General features: G+C 32.2%; 1 protein-coding gene across 1 annotated transcript in view; it reads left to right on the top strand.

Annotated features, from left to right (window-relative positions):
• The window catches only part of LOC127711967 (carbonic anhydrase 12-like), a 74835-nt gene that overhangs the window by 21391 nt on the left and 29780 nt on the right, over window positions 1-23664 (top strand). Inside the window, exons 2-8 of the mRNA XM_052218123.1 lie at window positions 13824-13853; window positions 15136-15306; window positions 16478-16626; window positions 17211-17303; window positions 17949-18012; window positions 20632-20789; window positions 21925-22123. Of these exons, the coding sequence (XP_052074083.1) occupies window positions 15279-15306; window positions 16478-16626; window positions 17211-17303; window positions 17949-18012; window positions 20632-20789; window positions 21925-22123 (691 nt within the window). The 5' untranslated portion in view covers window positions 13824-13853; window positions 15136-15278. The remainder of the gene's footprint in view (window positions 1-13823; window positions 13854-15135; window positions 15307-16477; window positions 16627-17210; window positions 17304-17948; window positions 18013-20631; window positions 20790-21924; window positions 22124-23664) is intronic.

The raw sequence follows: 23664 nt of genomic DNA, 5'->3' as shown, positions 1-23664 counted from the left end.
TAGTACTGTAATAAAACTGAAATATTTGTGAAATGCACCGGGTGTGAATCTAAATTCTTCTTGGTAATATTTTCGAAGTTAACGTTTTGATTAGTAACGTTCCTATAAATTGGTGTTCAATTAATGGCGTACCGCTAATTTGTGTACACGCACTGAATATATCAGCAGTTATTACCTGCGTCTCCAACGGCAAAAGCAGGTCTAGTAACCGCTCGACTCCGGTCTGCCATTCCATCCGTTCGAAAGACCTTTGGTAGAAAACTTTCGTCAAGTTTTCTTGGCTTCTATGAAAGGGGATGATTTTATATTTGTTCTGCAGCCTGATTATGTTGAGTTGTAGCGGGTTAGCAATTATATTTGTCGCTAAGTTACCTGTTTGCCAATCATTGTAGACGGAAAATTTTTGTCAAGCTTTTCTTGTCTTCTATCGAATCAAAAACTATCTTTTGCTAGGAGCTTGATAATGTTGAGTTGTAGTTCGTCAGAAATTTTTACATCTGCCGTGCAGCCACTACCTTTTGCCTGAAGTTTGAAATTTTATAAAATTTATTATACAAGGAAAATCTTCATCAAAGATTTCGTGGCTTTATTGAAAGGAAATGATTAACATTTAGTCTGGAGCTTTATGATGTTGAGTTGTAGAGAGTAGCTATATTCACCACACCACTTCAACCACAAACACACCAAATTGAAATACGCAAACATGAAAATAAAATTACACAGCCAAACAAGCCAGCAAGCAAAAAAGCATGCAAAGATGCAAGCACGCAAGCAAGCAATACAGCAAACAAATTAATTTTTTTTTACATACACTAAGATGTCAAATAACAATTGTATTGATTAATGTTTAGTGTGTACATGCGCTGCCTGTATTGTCTTGGGAAAGTTTAAAGCACAATAGCACAATTCCACTGTGAAATTCGGATATAAATTTAACAATTTTTATAATATTTAGAGATTTAAGCAATAAAATTGTTAATCTTTATTATCTATAGTACATGTATCTGTTACGGTATTTTATAGCTAGTCGTAAATACTACAATATTCGAGCTTTACCTTTATTTATAATATTTCATGTGAATCTTTACGTTGTAAAGTTGTATTATTTCTTTAAAAAAAACGTATATCAGATGCACAGCAATGGTGAAATTTATTGTTCTTGTTATTTTTCATTATAAATTTTCTGGGCATTCATATGAGCAGATAGCGAGACAACATTTAAGACGTGTACTTGTCTATAGTGTAGGTTTTAAAATGTTGTTTGGTAATCTACTTTGTATGTGCTTTATGTATCTGTCTTGTCGAGCATTGAACTACAAAAATACTGTTTTGGAAATACACAAGATAGAACGTATTCTACCTATGCAGATATTTGTAGGTTTTGAGAGAGAGAGAGAGAGAGAGAGAGAGAGAGAGAGAGAGAGAGAGATAAGCTATAAAAAATAGTTTTTATACGTAAATAATCAAACGATAGGTCGGACTCGAATACTAATAAATAAATATCGCAATGAAAATTATAATTATATTAGAGGCATAGATCTTATGCGTATGAAGTTATGGGAATGCACTCTTTAATGTGAAATATTAAAACGTTTAAATCTTGACTTTGGTGCAAAGGCCTGTGTTACACATAGTTATGTAGTTTGAAATGAGAAGAAAAGAAGTACCTCTTAACCCCGGAAAACTATTTCGGCATAGGAATTGATAAAAGTAATGCGTTCAAACTCATGCAGTATATTGTTATCTGAAAAGAACTTTTAAATTTGCAATAAATTGGTGAATTCTCATTTATCTCTATGTGAGTTATACAACTTGATGTCAATTTTATTATTTTATTATATCCTTCTTGACGATTAACCTTCTTAAACGTATGTTGTTTTTCAATTTAACGGAACAACACAGCGTTTCCGTTAGTATTTTATTTACTGATAAAAATACATCATCAAACTCAAAAGCTAATAAAAAGCTGTTACAAAAGTCACATATGTTTCACCCCTAAACCTTTAAAACATAATGCAAGTCAAGTAGGAGTCATCTCCCTTCCTGGTACATGTATCAAAAGTTTGTAGTATTTATATATTTTGTATAAAATTTCAAAGTTCGAAATTTTAGATTTTAACAAGCATGGTTGGGTTTTTTATTTTTATATACGTTTAAGATTGTTTTAGTAAAATCAGAAAAGATTGATAAGATGTAATTTACATCATGATAATCATACTGATGAAGGATAACTGTTATCCGAAATATTTATTGATAACTGTATTAACTGCTTCCTTTTTTGATATTGGTATTGTTTTGTACCCTATTTAGGCGTATATCTACATGACGTACTATGTTGTAACCCTAAGTACAGCCGACGAGGAAAGACGTAACACGACTAACGAAAGCTGTATTGTATAGCCTAGTTGGCCGGGACCAGTGGTCTAGGGTTCATGACACAGTGCAAAATGTGTTGCCACGACATCACAGAATCCCGCTGAGGGAAGAACAAAAATTTGCAGGCTTAATATTGTTGCGCTAAACTTCAGACGAAGTATATTTCAATTGTTGCGTTAGCACTGTATAACCTATGGTTATCCGATCGAAAACGTCTGGCGTGACGATGTCATATAATTATTTAGACGTATATATCTATGCCAAAATAAATTGTACTCCTTGATTGTAAGAATTGCTGTTTCTTTCTCTGTTTTTTTCTTTCACTAACAATTTATCATGGTGTACCTAGGAATGTTTCAATTGATAGTAATTTCCTCGATTTTCCCTAAAGTGCACAAATGTCATATGAAAAGTCCTAAAATAAATGCTCACCGGCTTCTTTCATAGTCAAAAATATTTTGCATTGCTGATCTGTTGAATAAATTTATTTTTATATAATATTATAATGATAGTTGAAAATAAAAATAAAATACATTAAATCATAATCGGGTTTAAAACTAATACCATATTTGGAAATTATAAACATTAAGGGCGTTTTTTATATCATTATACCCATACAAACCATACTTATATCAGCCTTTTGTTGTTCCCTTAAATAACAAATTCCAAATAAGAAATTATACATTTTCCGTGTGTATTAGTGAAATCCTGATTTTTCTGGTTTTGACTATGCTTTTTCTTTTACATATTGGAAATATAAATCTTTATTGTGTATCCAAAACAATGATATCAACACCGGTAACAAGCAATGTTTTATAAAGATATATTCCTTCTTCTATTCAGCTTTGGATACTGTTTTAATACAACAGACGCCTCGGCAGGTATGATATTAGGCTTTATGTCTATATAAGCATCTTCTTTTTATTTATTTTTTCTCTTTTGTTCAGGTTTTTTTTTGTTGATATTTATTGTTGCTGCTGTTATTATTATTTTTTTTCCGTTTCTTTCAGATTTTCTTTTTGTTTGTTTTTTTTTCTTGTGCGTTAGTGGTAGTTGGTTTTTTTTCAGTTTCTTTTGCACTACAGAAGTAAAGATATAAAATAAAATAAACAGAAAGCTGATTTTAGTTCATATAAATTCTCCAGGAACCTAAGTATGTTTGCCTCTTTCCTTAGAATACATTTTTGTTTCGGTTATTTTCATTTTAAACCATCACTTTCGAAAATATCAACATGTTAGATAGATAACCTATTTCTTGGACAGATTCAGTGGTAATATTTGAAGTAGAAGACTTATAATATCAATGTTAATATTGACTTTTTATCGTTTAAGTTTAAGTCTTGTCTGGTAAAGTTCGTGAACAATAAAATGCACCATAAGCAAATTTGCTTCCTGTTTATAAAATGATCTTGACTGATCTTGTTCAAAAATAAGGCTGTTGGATAACATATCACACAAATACAAATTCCCTTTTCTTTTCTTTTCTTTTCTTTTTTTTTTCTTTGGTGTGAGTTGGAGGTTATTGTTTTATTCTGTTTCTTTTGTACTTCAAAAAAAAAAAAAGAATTTAGCTGATGTTGTTTTATTTAAATTTTCGATAGGATTTTGAAGTCAAGTTCCAAGTCTGTCTTTTTTCTAAATTTTAAAACTGCACGGGTAGATATTAACACACATGTTTTTAATATAGATATAAGAAGATGTGGTACGAGTGACAATGAGACAACTCTCCGTCCAAGTCACAATTTGTAAAAGTAAACCATTATAGGTCAAAGTACGTCCTTCAACACGGAGCCTTGGCTCACACCAAACAGCAAGCTATAAAGGGCTCCAAAAATGACTAGTGTAAAACAATTCAAAAAGAAAAAAACAACGGTCTAGTCTATAAAAAAAACGAGAAACGAGAAACACTTTTGAACCACATAAAAAAACGACAACCACTGAACATCAGGTTAAGCTATATTGGTTTGGTGTGTAGTTAGATATCAATGTCACACTTTGTTTAGAGATGATACAAAATGCGATTTAAATCACAAAATATTGTTTTAAATATTCTATTAAAAGGTCCATTGTTATACGTGTATACGTGTCTTATTATAAATACTTCCATTACCCTATATAAGTCTTTATGTTATTTGCATGGTAAGGTTGTTAATTGAATTGTACCAAACATTTCCTTTCCTTTTTATTGTATGAAGTAAAGATAATAAAGAGTCATAAACAAGGAGTTAATTTCAGTTCGTCTGTTAAATAAAACTTTCAGGAACCTGTGTAACTATATTTGTCGCTCTCCTTGAACTAAATTTGTTTTTTTCAGTTATTTTCGACAATATCAACATGTTAGATAGATAACCTATTTCTTGGACAGATTCAGTAGTAAGATTTGAAGTAGAAGACTAATAATATTAATGTTAATATTGATTTTTTATCATCAAAGTTGAAGTATTGTCTGGTAAAGTTCATGAGCACTAAAATGCACAGTTATCAATTTGCTGCCTGATTATAAGATGATCTTGACTGATCTTGGCCGTTCTAAAGTAAAAAAATAAGTCTGTTGGATTATATATTACGCAAATACAAATGTTTTTCTTTTTGTGTGTGTGCGCGTTGGAGGTGATTGTTTGTTTCTTTTATACTACAAAAAAAAACGAAATATTGTTTTAGAAGAGGGACGAAAGATACCAGAGGGACAGTCAAACTCATAGATCGAAAACAAACTGACAACGTCATGGCCAAAAATAAAAAGACAAACAGACAAATAATAGTACAGATGACACAACATAGAAAACTAAAGACTAAGCAACACGAACCCCACCAAATACTGGGGGTGATCTCAGGTGCTCCGGAAGGATAAGCAGATCCTGCTCCACATGTGGCACCCGTCGAGTTGCTTATGTTATTACAAATCCGGTAAATAGTCTAATTCGGTAAGTCACATTCGTGAAAAGGGAAGGGTATTGTAGTTACGACATAAGGAACATATCCGATATCATCTGTGAAACGGTTATTCCATAACGGTCAACCAACTCGTGATGGCGTCCGTAAAATTTACGAAGGGATGACTTCAACTTCACCATTTGGAACTCTTGGTTTAATAGCTTCCTTGTGAGCAGCAATCCTCTATCAAGGAAAGGGTTGATATTGTTTTATTTAAATTTTCATATTGGATTTATTGATAGGATTTTGAAGTTTACCAGTCTTTTTTTTTCAAAATTTTGAGACTTTCACGTGTAGATATGTATACATACATGTATGTCCTTAAATCTATATTGGTTTGGTGTGTAGTTTGATATTGATGTCACACTTTGTGTAAAGATGATATAAAATGACACCAGAGTTCTCAAAAAGTGGTGGTATGAAGGTTTTGACATTTTGCCAAAGACCGACACAATTATGGTATTATTCAATAGAAATAATAGTGAGGGCCAACATATTTTCTTCAAAGACCACAAGGGGGAAAAAGATTTCGAGAACTCTGATTCTAAATGCGTTTCAAAACACAAAACGCTATGGAAAGATCCATTCTTATAAGTATCTTATTATAAATACTTACAAAAAGTCATTGCTCTATAGAGGTCTCTATGTTATTTGAATCGCTAGGTTATTAAATGTTGCCGTACCAAACATTTCCTTTTCATTGCATTGTATGAAGTAAAGATAATAAACAAAAAGCTTATTTCAGTTCATACGTTAAACAAAACGTTCAGGAGCCTAAGTGACTGTATGTGCCACTTTCGTTATACTAAATTGTTAATTTTTTCCATCTAAAAACCTTTACTTTGTACAATGTCAACATCTTAGATAGACAACCTACTTCTTTTACAGATTGAGTAGTAATATTTGAAGTAAAAGACTAATAATATGTTAATATTTTTTTTTATTGTCAATGTTTAAGTATTGTCTGGTAAAGTTCGTGCACAATAAAATGCACCGTAAGCATATTTTCTTCCTGATTGAAAAAATATCTTGACCTTTCTGAAGTCCAAAATAAATAAAAATGATCTTGAACATTCTAATGTCCAAAATAAGGACATTGGATTACATATCAAATACAAACATTGCCAATGAATGATATCTACGGAGCTCTGTTGGTCTCATATAGATAAAGAGTTGTGTTGTTTTTTAATCAAGCGCTGGAGATGTAAAATCTAGCGTTGTAGATATAAAGTCAATTGTTATAGATTTAAACACAAGCACTGCAGGTGTAAAGGCCAGCGCTGGACATCCAAAGTCCAGAGCTGGAGGTGCAAATTCCAGCGCTGGAGATGTAAAGTCCAGCACTGTAGATCTCACGTCCAGTGCTGTTGGTGTAAAGTCTATCGCTGGAGATGTAAAGTCTAGCCCTGTTAATATAATGTACATCGCTGAGATGTAAAGTCCAGCGCTGAAGATATTAAGTCCAGCGCAGTATATCTATGTAAAGTAAAGCGTTGAAGATAAAAAGTAAAGCGCTATAGATATTATGTCAAGTGCTGTAGCCTTAAAGTCAAGCGCTGAAGATTCAAGTTAAGCACTGTTAATGTAGTGTTCAGCGCTAGATATGTATATTCCAGAATTGTAGATATGAAGTCAAGCGCTGTAGATATAAAGTCAAGAGCTGTATATTTAAAGTCAAGCGCTGGATATGTAAAGTCCAGCGCTTAAGATGTAAAGTCTAGCGCTGGAGCTAGACTTTACATCTTAAGCGCTGGACTGTGAACCTTACTTTAAATCTACAGCGCTAGCCTTCATCTCTCCAGTGCTTGACTTTAAAAACACAACTCTTTATCTTTATGATACCAACAGGGTTCCGTGAATATCAGACGGATAATATTAAGACGAGTGCTGTAAATACAAAGTCAATCGCTGTAGGTTTAAACACAAGCGCTGAAGATGTAAAGTATAATTCTGGAGGTATAAAGTACGATGTAAAGTCTATCGCTAGAGGTCGCTCCAGTGCTGTGGACTTTACATCCCAGCGCTTGACTTTAAAAAAAAAACACAACTCTTTATCTGTATGAGACCAAAACAGGGCTCCGTAGATATCAGACGGATGTCGTAACACCTTTGATAATTTTGGTTTATGTGATCATGCAGTGTGCATATGTATGTCAGTTCCATTATTTAACCTGGCTTTGACCTGAATTTAAGCATTTAAGTCCAATCCATCTCAGTAGTATCTCAAATACTAGTAGTAGATAAATAGTAATAGTGTTTTCCATGGATATGTTTTGCTTTTTACATAAACTTTTGCAACTGATCGTTTACTCATTTTGCTTGAGGAATGTTAGTAGCTTTGCAGGTAAGGTTAATGTTAAGTAAATAAGTAATTAACATATATAGCAATATTTTACATACACAAAAGATCTACAGTAAACTAAAAACAATTCAATTGAACACCAAGCAAGACCTTTACCCCCTTAATTTATTTCACTAAGAAATCCAGATATTTTACCACAACAAACGGTTACATTACTCAACAATTACTCTCAATATTGTTGTCATCTAATAAGTTTTTACTTGTGCATTTTCTGTTGCATACATGTATACTTTTGATTATTATTTTTTTTAGCTTTATCTACTTGATGCATCGTCATTTTTCAATTTAAATGTATTCCACATACATTGTACGATGTAGTATCATATTCTGTTAATGACAACACAAACTAATATATTATCGCATTTCATAACATTTGATTTCTATTTTAATATCTTATTTGTGATAATAAGTTTTCGATGTAAAAGGAAAACAATTCACAAGGACGTTGAACGATGTGGTAAAATGTCGTTTTATATAAAAAAAATATACATTGCTATTTATTATCGAATGTATGAAAGAGACATTAAAATAAACAGGTGAATGATACTTTAAGCAAGCATGTACATTTTATACAGACATCTATACAGATCTAGCATGGGTCGTTATTAAAATATAAAAGAAGATATTGAAATTGAAACAATGACCCAACAACGCAAGATAAGCGTAACAGACAACAATGAGTTACAATGCCGACTCAAACAGACAAAATCAGTCTACAATACGGACCACAAAATAGATTGCAAAGCTGTAAATAAATTAAACAAATAACAGTTTTTTTTAAAAGTATTTAACCTTACGTCTATTTTATCGATCTGTGGAATAACCCCCCCCCCCCCCCCCTCCCCTAAAAGATTATTAAAAGCGAGTTATAATAGTAAGATAATAAAGAAATAATGTATTAATGATAAATAATATATACTAACAAAATTATAAATATAAACCTAAAGATACCCTGGTCGTAAGGTAGTAATATACAGGGATCTCCACTGAAATACCTGTACCAGTGAAGAATTAGGTAAACAGCATGTGCAATGTTGTTGAATAATAAAAAAAAAACGGGCACTAAAAATTCTTTATTCCGAAGCACCTGATTTTCATTGGGGTTCGTGTGCTTAGTTTGGTTTTTTTTTGGGGTATACTTTTGTTTGTCTTTTTGTTCCTTTCCTTTTAGACCACGGTGGTTTATTTTAATCGATCTAAGATGTTTTATTGTCCGCTTGATATATTCTGCCTCTTTTCGCTACTCTTGTTTTTGTCTTTTTGTCAGATATTCGGAATCCTCTAGTTTTATCCATGTAGGGCCAATAAATTTTTGCTCTCTAACACACACTTTTCTTTCCATAACTTTTTTACAAATAGTTTTAAAAAGCCATTTTTTAAAATCTTATAAAATCCTTGTTTTTTTATCATAGTTTTTGAAAGAAAAAAAGTGCCAATGTTAGATGTACGAAAAATCTAGATAGAATCCATTCCCGCCAAATTTTCAATTGATTATATCTCATAAACAAAGACACGAACCTATCATTTCTTTCTGCTTTTTAAGTTTCCTTATTAATATACTATCATTTATAACAGTCTTTTGAAAATCTTGTTATTTATGAAAACAAACACACATCCTCACATGCGACAAACCGCATCGAAAGAATATGAGCAGTGAGGACGGTTCAGAAGATACTAGGGGGACATTTCAAAACCACAAGTGTAATAAAGACAGAAAACAAAATTAGCAAACGAAAAATGACAATGACAATCACCAGTTTCCCTTAACTTGACATTTTGGTGGGAACTAGCTGGTTGTACAGAACTGCGCGGATGTAATGGCGGCATATTTTCCGATGTAAAGGAAGTTGGGATCGTGCAGCTGGCAACTATACATGAAAGGATTCGCATTTTGACGAACCATCATGAATTTGAGTTTAACAGTAGCACCGCGTTGATGTTATGGCAACGTAAATTTCTTAGTTGGTTTAGCCAAATATGTTATGTTCTTAACATATTTATGTGCTTAAAAGACAGGCGAAAGATACCAAAGGGACATTCAAACACACAAGTCCAAATCAAACTGACAACGCCCTGGTAAAAACGAAAAAAGACTAAAAGATAAACAACAGTATGCAAAACACAACAAATAAAACTAAAACTAAAGACTGAGCAACACGAACCCCACCAAAAAAATGTCTTTCATCAAACAATAATATCTTAATTACCGCTGCTAAAACACTTCACCGTGTCATTCATTCATATTTATTATACAACTTATATTTATTTAGCAATACATAAAATTGTCTGCAAGTCTTTTGGTCACCGCCCAGCATTCGATAAACTTAAAACCTGTCAAATAATTTGCACAACTGGTTTATTCTCTAGTTAAACAAGAGAATAAATAGATAACGAATTCCTACCGATATATTTGACCTGCTTTTGATGTTCATTTTATCCAGAATTTAATTATTTATGCTATTAAAAAATTGTCAATAATTCATTTGTCGTTATCTTGTATTGGTAAAGAAAATGCTTCATCTGAGTACATACTATATATATTTATGAGATATTATTTATGGAATGGGATAGAATTATATTGAATACTCTTAAAGTTAAGTAATAGTATCCGATCTAGTTTGTCAAAAAGTTTTATATTAAATATTTCGTCACAATAGGACACCAATCAACATTTTATTGGTTTGCATATATATCATCAATCAGTTTGATCATAGGCACTTGTCTTTGAAAAAAATACGTGTACAGAAACAATGTCCAGCAGTGATCTATAAACGGTGAATGAGGTGGTTAAATGTTACTTTGTATATTCAATAAAATTGAGAATGGAAACGGGGAATGTGTCAAAGAGACAACAACTTTAACTCGACCAAAGAGCAGAAAACAGCCCAAAGCCACCAATGGGTCTTCAATACAGCGAGAAAATTCCGCACTAGGAGGCGAGCTTTAGCTGGCCTATTAACAAAAATGTATACTGGTTCGGAGAAAATGGACGTCACACTTAACTCCGAAACATATAAATGAACCAAAATAAAAACAAAACAAGACTAACAAAGGCCAGAGGTTCCTGACTTGGGACAGGCGCAAAAATGCGGCGGGGTTAAACATGTTTTGTGAGATCTTAACCCTCCCCCTATACCTCTAGCCAATGTAGAATAAACAAACACACAGCAATACGCACAGTAAAACTCAATTTAAAAGTAGTCCGAGTCCGATGTTAGAATAGGTAATAGAAGAAACTAAGCAACATGACAATGATCAACATAAATTAACAAAGGACTACTAAGTACTAGTAGTTACTGACATGCCAGTCCTAGACCTCAATTAAAATGATTGAAAGATTATGTCTAAGTATCATACTATCATAGAATATACGAGAAGAACATAACCCGTATCATCCTAACAACTGGTTTTAGGATAGATGTGTTTATTTCCGATGCAAAGACCCTTTGAGTGAATCAATATTAAAGTATACCTTGTTCTCTTATTATCGAATAAATGAAAGAAATAATACATGAAACCGGTGAATGTGTAATGATACTTAAAGCAAGCATGTACATTTGATACAATGTCCAGCAGTGACCTGTAGTGACCCTGTCCAAGGTCAGTGTTGTCCAGAGTGTACAGACTGTACATAAACAATTATGATGGTTACTTTGTCATAAGCTGATCCAAAGGACTCATGTTCTACATTAAAGTATATAGGTAAATCTTTTTCAGAGACAAGGACCTGTGACTTTAATACATATTTAAATGTCGATGATGTCTTTCATATTTCTCATTGAAGCTTATCCTAAAATGAAATAGTTTTGCTGGAGTCTCAAATAAAAGATCATAAAAGGAGACCTAGGTATTTGCTACAATGTATGGAACTTGCGAAATGAAAATTAGTTAATTGGTACAGCATAATTACGCAAACCGATAAAAATGGTTGATTTGTGTTCTTTGCGAAACGAGAAAACGGTTGAATTGTCCTGCTAGAATTAATCTACTATGTTACATCGGTTTACAAACGGCAAGAATAAATCATGTCATCGTTTCGAATGCATCAATCAACTGTTTCTCGGTTCGAATTTTTCCGTGCATTAAATACATTGTTTAAGTTGTTGTTGAGGTTTTGACTATGTTATGAATCCGTACGCTTATCTCTATACTTTTTCATGAATATGTGGAGTGGTGGTGTTGTTGAGGTGTTGGCTATGATTAGAATCCGTATGCTTATCTCTATACTTTTTCATGAATATGTGGAGTGGTGGTGTTGTTGAGGTGTTGACTATGATTAGAATCCGTATGCTTATCTCTATACTTTTTTCTGAATATGTGGAGTGGTGGTGTTGTTGAGGTGTTGACTATGTTTAGAATCCGTATGCTTATCTCTATACTTTTTTCTGAATATGTGGAGTGGTGGTGTTGTTGAGGTGTTGACTATGTTTAGAATCCGTATGCTTATCTCTATACTTTTTCGGGAATATGTGGAGTGGTGGTGTTGTTGAGGTGTTGACCATGATTAGAATCCGTATGCTTATCTCTATACTTTTTTGGAGGATGTGGAGTGGGGATTTTTTTGAGTTGTTGACTGATTAGAGTCAGTATGTTAATCTGTAGACTTTTTTGGGAGGATAAGGGGTGGGGTATTGAGTTGTTGACTATGATAAGAGTACGCATGTTTATTTAGAGATTATTTTTGAAGGATGTGGAGTTATTGAGTTGTTTATAATGATTGCTTTTTGGGAGTATGTATAGTGGGGGAGTTGTTGAATTGTTGACTATGATTAGAATCAGTATGTTAATCTGTAGACTTTTTAGGAGGATGTGGGGTTGGAATGTATCTTAGATGTTGGCTATGATAATTTGCAGTATGTTTATCTGTAGTCTTTTTTGGGAGGATGTGGGATGGAAATGCTTCTGATATGTTGACCATGATTAGAGTCAGTATGATTAGCTGTAGATTAACATATACGCCATGTCTCTGTTTAAAGAAACTAATGCAAAACGACATCAGTCTGTTCATTGTTAAAGACGCTACGGTAATTGTTGTTTTAATACGTCCTCGTTCCCCGGTTGATAGTTGTTTTTGGCAATCGTACCACATCTCCTTATCTTTATAAAGATAATTTTTCTTCGAAGTTAGTTTTAAGAAATCGTCACGTGAAATAGGTTTGTGCAAAACCAAAAAAAAAAAAAAAAAACAAAACCAAAATAACAAAAGATACATATTTCTTGATATGCTCCGTTTGTGTGACTGGATGGCATACAAGATGACATTGAGATTCATTGTATAACCAAGTGTTAAATGATACAAACCAGATGAGTGGTACAGACTCCTCAGTGTTTTGTATAATATATTCATCAGTGTTTTGTAAAATATATTCATCAGTGCTTTGTATAATATATTCATCAGTGTTTTGTATAATATATTCATCAGTGTTTTGTATAATATATTCATCAGTGCTTTGTATCATATATTCATCAGTGTTTTGTATGATATATTCATCAGTGCTTTGTATCATATATTCATCAGCGATTTGTATGATATATTCATCAGTGTTTTGTATCATATATTCATCAGTGCTTTGTATCATATATTCATCAGCGATTTGTATCATATATTCATCAGTGCTTTGTATCATATATTCTTCAGTGCTTTGTATCATATATTCATCAGCGATTTGTATCATATATTGATCAGTGCTTTGTATCATATATTCATCAGTGCTTTGTATCATATATTCATCAGTGCTTTGTGTAATATATTCATCAGTGCTTTGTATCATATATTCATCAGTACTTTGTATCATATATTCATCAGTGCTTTGTATAATATATTCATCAGTGCTTTGTATCATATATTCATCAGTGCTTTGTGTAATATATTCATCAGTGCTTTGTATAATATATTCATCAGCGATTTGTATAATATATTCATCAGCGATTTGTATAATATATTCATCAGCGATTTGTATCATATATTCATCAGCGCTTTGTATCATATATTCATCAGTGCTTTGTATCATATATTCATCAGTGTTTTGTATAATATATTCATCAGTGCTTTGTGTAATATATTCATCAGCGATTTGTATGATATATTCATCAGTGCTTTGTATCATATATTCTATACTTCTTGTAATAAATATCATTAATATCATTTCAGGCAACAAATGGGGATATGACTTTGCTGATGGTAAGTTGACTATATATTACTTTTAATGAATAAAATAAAGCTCTCGACACTTTGCGTGGTATTCGGTATAGCATTGGTAACGTTACGCGACGTCGATTTCCGTTAGTTTTGATTGATTTCTTTCCGAAAATCAGAACTTTTTGCATTTTTACTGTATTTCGGAATTCGAAGTTCTAAACTTGCTGATAGTCTTCGAACTGACTTCCCAATAAAACTTACCATTTAACGTTAATTATGACTATGATCACATTATTTCCCTCTTTAGCAAATTTTATCGAAATCTACTGAACAGTTCGTTTTGTTTTTTTTTTGTTTTTTTTTATGTTGGTTCCTGTTACGTCTTACGTGGTAAAAAAGGCATTATACAGACGGAATTATCGTTGAATGATAAAATAAAACATATTGTTGACTATATTTTTACTTTTCATGAATCATTCAACAATCGTCATTTATCAAATTATTACACATTGTGTCTAACATGTCACACCGTCGTACTAACATGTGGTAAATACAACATGAGTTTATACATCTCAGACATGAAATTTCAAATTCTCGAGCTTATTGTTTTATATTTCTATGTCGGTAATAATTGTCAGTGCAATGATGTGCAAAATCAGGTCCTACAAACTGTCTACTGCACTTTAATGACTTACGGTTTAACAACCGTATTTGAACACCATTCTTACCTGGTCTAAATAAGAATGAAGAACTTACTGTTGTTTATTAAGTCCTCATATGGAGAGTACAAGAATGATTTCAAAATTGTGTTAATGTCAAGTAAAATGTTGATGTGACCATCTTAAATAAAAATGAGAAGATGTGGTTTGGTGCCAATGAGACAACTCTACACCAGAGACCAAATTACGTGATGCAAGCAACTATAGCCGATGAGTCTTGGAATTGTATATCCTAATTTCCATATTCGGTGGGTTAAACGATCCTTACCTTGTAGTATTGACATGAAACTAAACGATTTCGCTAGTTTGAAGCATTTTCGTCAATGCTTACAGTCATAATTTGAAAAGTAAATACATATAATATTTAAATAAACGATGAGATTTACAGCCAATATATTTATAAACTATTTGATCAGAGGGTACCTTAAAAGACTCATTATTAGACTCTTAGAAATGCAAAGAGTACAAATGTTCGATCGTTTCAAAATTATGTTAATTTATTAATTAATAAGGAAATATTATATGAGAACTTTACTTCATGTACAAATATTACATTACGGAAAGTTTTGGTCACCATGTGAATTTATGATAAATTTTGATTTTAGGACCTACATTTTGGCCCAAAAGTTATCCAAACTGCGGTGGACAGCAGCAATCGCCGATTAGTATAGGAGTGTCAGAAGTAGTAGTCAACAGCAGTTTACCACATTTTAACTTTGACCATATAAAGAATGTAACCAATCTTAAAATGACTCTAGAAAACAACGGCCATAGTGGTGAGTTTATTCTCTATCTTCTTTGGGGAGAGCGCCTTGACAGTAAAGACTGCAAGCATTTGCAGCAATTTTAAGGAGTATTAGTTTCTTCATTTGGGACCGTTAAATCCTTAATAATCGCCAATAACTCTTTAAATACATTATTTATATTCTTATGAATTGCAAAACAAATGATTCAATTGAGCTAGTAAAAGGTATATATAAACTACAAAGAGAATAAAGCTCAAACTTTTTTGATCATTTTGTTGCAGTTACATTGTGGCATATGAAGGAACAATTTCACACATGAGTTAATGCTCACTTTTTTCATTGGTCTTTGTTTCGCAATATGCACATCTCCAATTTTGAGAGAGAGAAAATATTGTTGGAAAATGTAGTCGTTTGATTTCGAATTTTGTAACCATTAAACACTTTAAAACAACAGACGGCAATCGGTAGCTTCTGAAAATGTACGCGGATTGCATAAACATTGCTCACACAAAAAACCCACACAAAGCATGATTGGAAACAATACAAGACGTATACACCTGAAACAGTCAAATCATGATAGGGAACAAAAATACTATATTGTATCATTTGTACGATTAAAAACCAATATAAATAAGAAGATGTGGTATGAGTGTCAATGAGAAAACTCTCCCTCCAAGTCACAATGTGAAAAGTAAACAATTATAGGTCAAAGTACGGCCTTCAATACGGAGCCTTGGCTCACACCGAACAGCAAGCTATAAAGGGCCCCAAAATGACAAGAGTAAAACGATTTAAACAGGAAAACCAACGGTATAATCTATATAAAAAACGAGAATTGAGAAATCACACTAACAATTCAAGACTAAATTTCTTCTTTAAAAAAAAGATCTGCGATGTTAATAACTTTACACTCCCTTTACTGATAAAAAGCTACATAATCATACAGAAATACATATTAAAGGAAAGGCTAATACCATTGATGTAGAATACGTTATTTTTCACTTTTTCACTAACTCTTCCAAACTATATTTCTTATTTTACAGCTACATATAGAGTTACATAATTTAATCTTAAAAAGTATGAAAAATTATTCAACACAAACACCGAGCTGATCGTTTTCATCGGTTTTAAACGACTTAATAACAACAGTATTATTATACTTTAATTTATTCAAATAACATTTTATATCATTATAATTCAGTTCAAATAGATTTAAAGGGAAATAATCTGCAGTTAAGTGGCGGTGGACTGCCTGGAACTTTTAATGCAGAACAATTCCACTTTCACTGGGGATCCGAAGATAAAAGAGGTTCCGAACATAACATAAATGGAAAACAATATCCTATGGAGGTAACTAGTAAGAAAGTAAAACACAGTCCCTGAACAACTGAACCTAGGAAAATAATGAATTGGCATATAGCAAAAATGAAAGAAAATGCAAAGAGGACATTACAAAACCATAAATCAAAGAAAAACACATAGAACAAAAAAATCAGTCTTCAAAACACGCCGAATACCCTGGCTGAACCCAGTTTGCACAATTTCTTTTGAAATAACTGAAAAGATTTTCATTTGTGATTATTTAGTGCAGACTATTCATAATAACTATTGGTTTGCAAACCTAAAAGGGCAGAAGATACGTTTGAGCAAAGAGAAGAAAGGTAGCAGACGAAAGTGACTTATAAAAACCAAGTTTTAAGAACTTGTAAATGGCTTATACAAAGTATTAAGATCATGCGAAACAGCATTTGAATAAATAATTAGTTTCCATAAGAAAAACAATTGAAACAGACGTTTCAATTTAATATTTGATTATTTAATTTAATTAAATCATTAATGTATTTTCACTTTATTTTATTTATTTATATTTTTATATATATATTTTTTGTTTTTGACTAACCTGGTTCATTGACATGTGAATGATATATTTTCAGATGCATGTTGTTCTGTATAATAGTAAACATGGTGGGTTTTCCAGTGCGTTGAACAAAACAGAAGGACTTGCAGTATTAGCATTTTTGTTCGAGGTCAGTAGTGTCAGATTAGAAAAAAATGCATATAAAGCACGTTTATTGACCAGTTCTAAATAGAACTTGAGAGCAAAATGTTCAGCATTTATCATAATATAATTTTATTTTACAATATAACCTAAATTACCAGCTCAAATAAAATTGCTCAGTAACTGCAACTGATTGTTTTCAAGTATAATTCTAATGGCATGATCTACCATTTGAAAGATTAAGCAGCAAACAGTTTAAACTTTCTAATAATCATTATATATTTTGAATATGGAACATATTTATATTGGACAGTAAATATATGTGTATGATTATTTGATTATTGTTTGCCTAACATTCAGTGGCAATTAAGGATGTAAATAAAGGTATCCTTCTAAATTTAAATGTTAGAAAATGTCCTGTTAAGAAACCCCACTTTTAATTCGATTAAATGCATTTTGTAGAAGTGGTTTTCCTACAGAAACCAACTTCATAATATTTTATGAACGTGTTCTATAAGTATAAGTGCATGTTACGTATATATGAATATGTTTTGTACAACTATTAATTTGCAACGTTTAAAAATTGGAATATCTCTGTTCTTAAATTTAACAAACATTATCTTCATGAATATTTTCTTGTTGTAATTTCACAATATACAGTCTTGTATTTCAGATTGGAGAAACTAACCATCATTTTGATGAAATCATCTCGCATCTAACCAAAATTTCACACAAAGGTATGATATACAAAAAGAAAAAACTCAACATAGACCAGGATTCAGTGAAGTAATAAAGTTAGGGACTAAGAGGACGTACCCATTGGATAAAATATTATGTTTTTGCATAAAATCGACAAAAAAAGTCGCCCAGTAACGATCGCCGCTATTTTTATCATTATGGACAAATAGGCCCCTTTCCTCACATCATAGATTCACCCCTTGGGATATTCATTCAAGAAATATGAACTGCTTTTTGAAGGTAGTACGGTGACGTAAAGTTGCTTACGTCTACTTCATTTGGTTTCTGGTGGGTAGTTGTCTAATTGGCAATCATACCGCATCTCTTTTTATATAGGAGTGTTGTACATTTTTGTTCATCATGAACAATTGTACTAATGTTACTAATAAACATACTATAGTCTGAATGATCTTGATACTTAAGTCTGCTAGAACATGATTTATTTATTAGTTGTAATTGGCATTGGGCTAGCTTTCAGTAACTACGAGTCCTGTTATATCGATGCTGTGTGTCTTTTGTTTTTATGTTAGTTGTATTTGTGTCTCGTATCGATCTTTTGGGTTAAGCCAATTGCAACTGATTTTTACAGTTTGTTCTTTTATTGTGCTGTTACGCCACTGTCCCATGTTAAACTAGAGGCTCTAAAGAGCCTGTGTCGCTCACCTATGTGCATATTCAACAAAGGACACTCTCCAACATTGTAGACGAGAATAGAATTCATGACAAAAATCTCTGTTTTGTTGATCTTGTATTGCTGATCATATAGTCTGTTTAGTTTCTTTCTATCTTTTTTTTAGTTTTTGCTCAAAACACAAAAGAGGGTAAACAGAATCTTCATTTAAGGGAAATCACTACAATAAAGAGTGACAGTCTACTAACTGTATCGGCAAAACTTGACTTGTTAGAAGATCTTGCCTTGCTGATCATTTTTGTGATGTAAAGTGTCTATTTATCTATAATAATTTTTATCATAAATGGCAAAACGCCAAAAAATGGTAAAAATCGTCATTAAAGGGCAATAACTCCAATAAGGAATCGACTTACGATTTCAACCATCAGACTTATTTGTAGAACTTGTCTTGCTGATCATTTTTGCAATATAAAGTTTCTCTCTATCTATCATAGGTTTCAAGATAATAGGCAAAAATAAAAAAAAAAGTAAAATTTTTCATGTAAGGTCAATAACTCCTATAAGAAGTCGTCTGACAGTTTTGATGTATATGGACAATTGGTAGAACTCAACATTCTGATCATTATTGCTCGTGTGAGATTTTCTCTACTTATAACAGTTTTCAAAATAAATAAACAAAACTTATATTTTACCCCTGTGTTCTATTTTTAGCTATGTCGGCCATCTTGGTTGGCAAGCGGGGTCATCGGACACATTTTAAAAACTAGATACCCCAATGATGATTGTGGCCAAGTTTGGTTAAATTTGGCCCGGTAGCTTCAGAGGAGAAGTTTTTTGTAAAAGTTAAAGGACGACGACGACGAAGGACGACGGACGCCAAGTGATGACAAGAGCTCATTTGGTCCTTTGGGCCAGGTGAGCTAAAAGGGGGTTAAGCGCTCACAAGTATGTTTAACCCGGAACATTCTTTACTTTCATGTCATAAGTCATGACCTTGTAGTTCAGTGGTTGTCGTTGGTTCATGTCTATAATATTTGTTAATCGTAAATCGTTTTGTTATAAACTAGTCCGTCAGTTTTCTTGTTTGAATTGTTTCACAGTTTTAATGTCGGGTATTTTACAGCCGACTTTACGGTATGGGTTTTTCTCATTGTTGAAGGCCGTACGGTGGCCTATAGTTGCTTACTACTACTTCATTTTAAATCTTGTGGATAGTTGTCTCATTGGCAATCATACTACATCTCCTTATTTTTTTTATATACTGTATATACAGTATATATACAGCATTAACATTTTATTTTTAAAAATAGAACACAGGGGTAAAATATAAGTCATGACCTTGTAGTTCAGTGGTTGTCGTTGGTTCATGTCTATAATATTTGTTAATCGTAAATCGTTTTGTTATAAACTAGTCCGTCAGTTTTCTTGTTTGAATTGTTTCACAGTTTTAATGTCGGGTCTTTTACAGCCGACTTTACGGTATGGGTTTTTCTCATTGTTGAAGGCCGTACGGTGGCCTATAGTTGCTTACTACTACTTCATTTTAAATCTTGTGGTTAGTTGTCTCATTGGCAATCATACTACATCTCCTTATTTTTTTTATATACTGTATATACAGTATATATACAGCATTAACATTTTATTGATTTACTGCCGTTACTAACAGAGCATTTCTCTATCCCCTTTGTGAGTTATTACGAAATGTTAGTGTATATCAAACAGGTTATGCATGACAAACGATGTATCCTGTCATAGCATTTGGGGAAACCTTGAATTGAAAGAAGAACAACGCTAAAACGACCAAAATCAAAAAGCAGAAAGTGTTTTGAGTTTAACATTGGTCATAAGTATATATCAGTGTTTCGTAGATCTTTCGTATGCATTTAACACACTGTGATTAATAAAGACACGTGTCTCAGACATACATAAGACCAATTTTAATACAACTTAACATAAGTTTTCATAACATTTTTTATTTTATTTTTAGATGACCATGCACTTCTCAATACTTTTGCTCTGGATTCTTTATTTCCACATGATGCTGGTGTGTATTATCGATATTATGGAAGCCTGACAACACCACCATGTTTTGAAAGTGTTATATGGACCATATTTAAAAACCATATTGTTATATCTGAAGAACAGGTATTCATATTGTAGATATATAGGCCTGTAAATACTAGTATTATATGGTTGTTTTCAAGTTACCAATTATAAGGAATTACCGACTATGGGGTCTCTAGACTATCCTATCATCAACTATGGGGTCTCTAGAACAACCTATCGATAACCTCGACATTAAAACCGGCTAAAATATTAAAGCCATAATTACAAAATTCAGAACATTAATGGAAAAAGAAATATGAAAAAGAATAGAAGAAAAATAAAATAAACAGCCTAAATACCAAGACACAAAAATAACCGAACAAAACTTTTGGCAAACAAGCAAACATCAACCCATACAAATTAACAATGATAATCAATCTCTAAGAATATATAGTACTACCACCCTTCTGTTGTTCTTTACGCGAATGGTTGTACAATGTATGTGTATCTCTGCTGCCCTAAGTTATTTTTTACGGATTGTATTAACGTTCATTCCATAGAAACAGTTCTACCTCTCATGATAGCGTTACTAGAGCATTAGAAAAAAATCCACCTTTTATTACATCTACTTATAGTGTAGTTTGTTGTGTGTTTTGCTTACGTGAAACGTTATTTATTTATATATATTTACACGATTGTCAAAGCGAGAGATTTTGACAATGCCACTAAACAAAGATATGACAGGAAAATACTAGACCGACACAATTGATAACAAACAAAGACAAATGTATAGAACAGATGTGCGAATAAAACAAATATCAATGATATCACATCCTTATACTTTGGACATTATGAATAATTGACAATCATACCACACATTTCCTTATTTTTATAGTGACAAATATAACTTAGGGAGCTGCCATTTGATTTTTATGGGGGGGGGGGGGGCTAGGATGAAAAATTTTGTCCTGCATTTTTTTTTTAGTTGTAATCTCTGTCCTGCCTTTTTATTTTTCACTCTATTCGGTCCTGCCTTTTTTTTTTTAGTTTATCCTGCCTTTTTTTTTTGCAAAGTGTCTCATCCTGCCTTTTTTTTTACTCAAAACTCCTGTCCTGCCTATTTTTTTCAAATTTCATCCTAGCCCCCCCCCCCCATAAAAATCAAATGGTAGCTCCCTTATGCAACACGGAAATCCTCTAAAGAATCAACAACAAAATACTGGTTTTATTTCAGATTGAGAAATTCAGACACCAGGTGCACAGGAACTATGCCAATGAAACAGATCGTGACATCTCAGGCGACTATCGACCAGTCCAAAGACTAAACAACAGAGTAGTGATGACAAATGCTGAGGAGGGACTATATTACAACAATTGTCAAATCATTCTCCCCTTTAACATTTATTTTATGGTGCTATTGTTTCTGTTTATAAGTAAGCTTTGATACCGGATTCCATTAGGCTATTCTAAATAAAGCGTAATTGAAGATATGTAGATAGACGTGTAGTATACATTTGTATCTGCAATGACGTATAACTTATGTTATGAAATACTTTGATCATTTCCTTTCTTCATACCTGCATCATATTACCGTTAAGTCAGCAGATGCAATAGGTAACACAGATCACAATTTTCTGTACACGATTGAAAAATCCAATGTATTGCAATGGCAATCGAGAACACAGACAAAAATCTGCTGTACACGATAGCAAAAACAGTTGTTTTTAATGAAAATCTTGAACACTGATCATAATGTATATGCCATAGTGGTAGCCGGTAATAGGGTGTGATACTTTGTGCACACTCTTCTACAGATATCAGGACGATATCACTTTCAATTATTCAAAATTATCCTATTGTATTTTTTCACTCCTCTAAGAATATAATACATAGCTTGTAGTAGTGCATGTCGAATATAACAGACATCCAATGATTTTTCATTGTATTCTTACCTTGAATAATCTTTCATTTCGCTACGCGAATTCAAGAATGTTACCTTAGCTTAGTTTTCAAGTCGTCAAAAATACAAAACGCATTTTTTTTTTTTTTGGAAATGTATAATGAAATTTTGGTCTTAAAGAATCGCCAAAACTTGTATCAAACTACATTGAACATCAGTTAATGTAAACGTCTATACTTACATTTACTTATAACTTTATTTTAAATCATTTACGATGTTATTGTTTGAAACCTTGTTGATAATTATTTTCATTAGATAAGTAATATATATAACAAGTCTAAATTGAAAACAATGTTCAAACCTATGATTGCGTTGGATAAAAACCGCAATTTTTATACGTGTGCATGCAAAACAAATTTCTTGTTAGAGGGGTCTAAATACAGCTCAAACAACATTTTCCAAAAGACCAAAAAATTGAAAGATTATATTTTAACAAAACGCATATATATATATATATATGCAATAGAGGGTTCGTAAGTTTGAAAATGTGAAAAAGTGCGTTGATTGAAGAAATCCATTGATCTTCTAATTTCTGTTATTTTAGAGGGTTAAATAAAGTTTTCAGTGGCATATCTTTTATGGCATAGTATTAAAGTTGAGATGTTTTATATCTCTTTTATTATTTAAGATATAGAGTTAAGTTTTCCAATAAAAATAATTATATTCAGAGAAATGCCTTGGAATCTGTGACCATTCTGAGATTGCGGTTGAAATTATAATACAACATGAAGTTAATCCTTTTTCATCCTGAACAAAATTGTGAATGAAATTATAATGACAGTAACTGTATGTCCTTCTATAATTTTGATTTTCCTTTATAATTTATTTTATAAATGCTGTTTTATTCATTTACAAATATTAAATATTTTTGCTTTGAGTGGTTCACGTTGGTGTGTTTTATTTAATCCTTGTAACAGTTTTAATTGATATGCAAAATGTTGTATCCAAGACATTGCCTTACATCTATGGCTATTGAAAAACACGTTGGTATTGAAATATTTTTTTAAACCTTCG

The sequence above is a fragment of the Mytilus californianus genome, unplaced genomic scaffold, assembly GCF_021869535.1.
Source record: "Mytilus californianus isolate M0D057914Y unplaced genomic scaffold, xbMytCali1.0.p SCAF_8, whole genome shotgun sequence".
Classification (NCBI taxonomy): Eukaryota; Metazoa; Mollusca; class Bivalvia; order Mytilida; family Mytilidae; genus Mytilus; species Mytilus californianus.
This window is presented reverse-complemented; position numbering and strand designations above follow the sequence as displayed.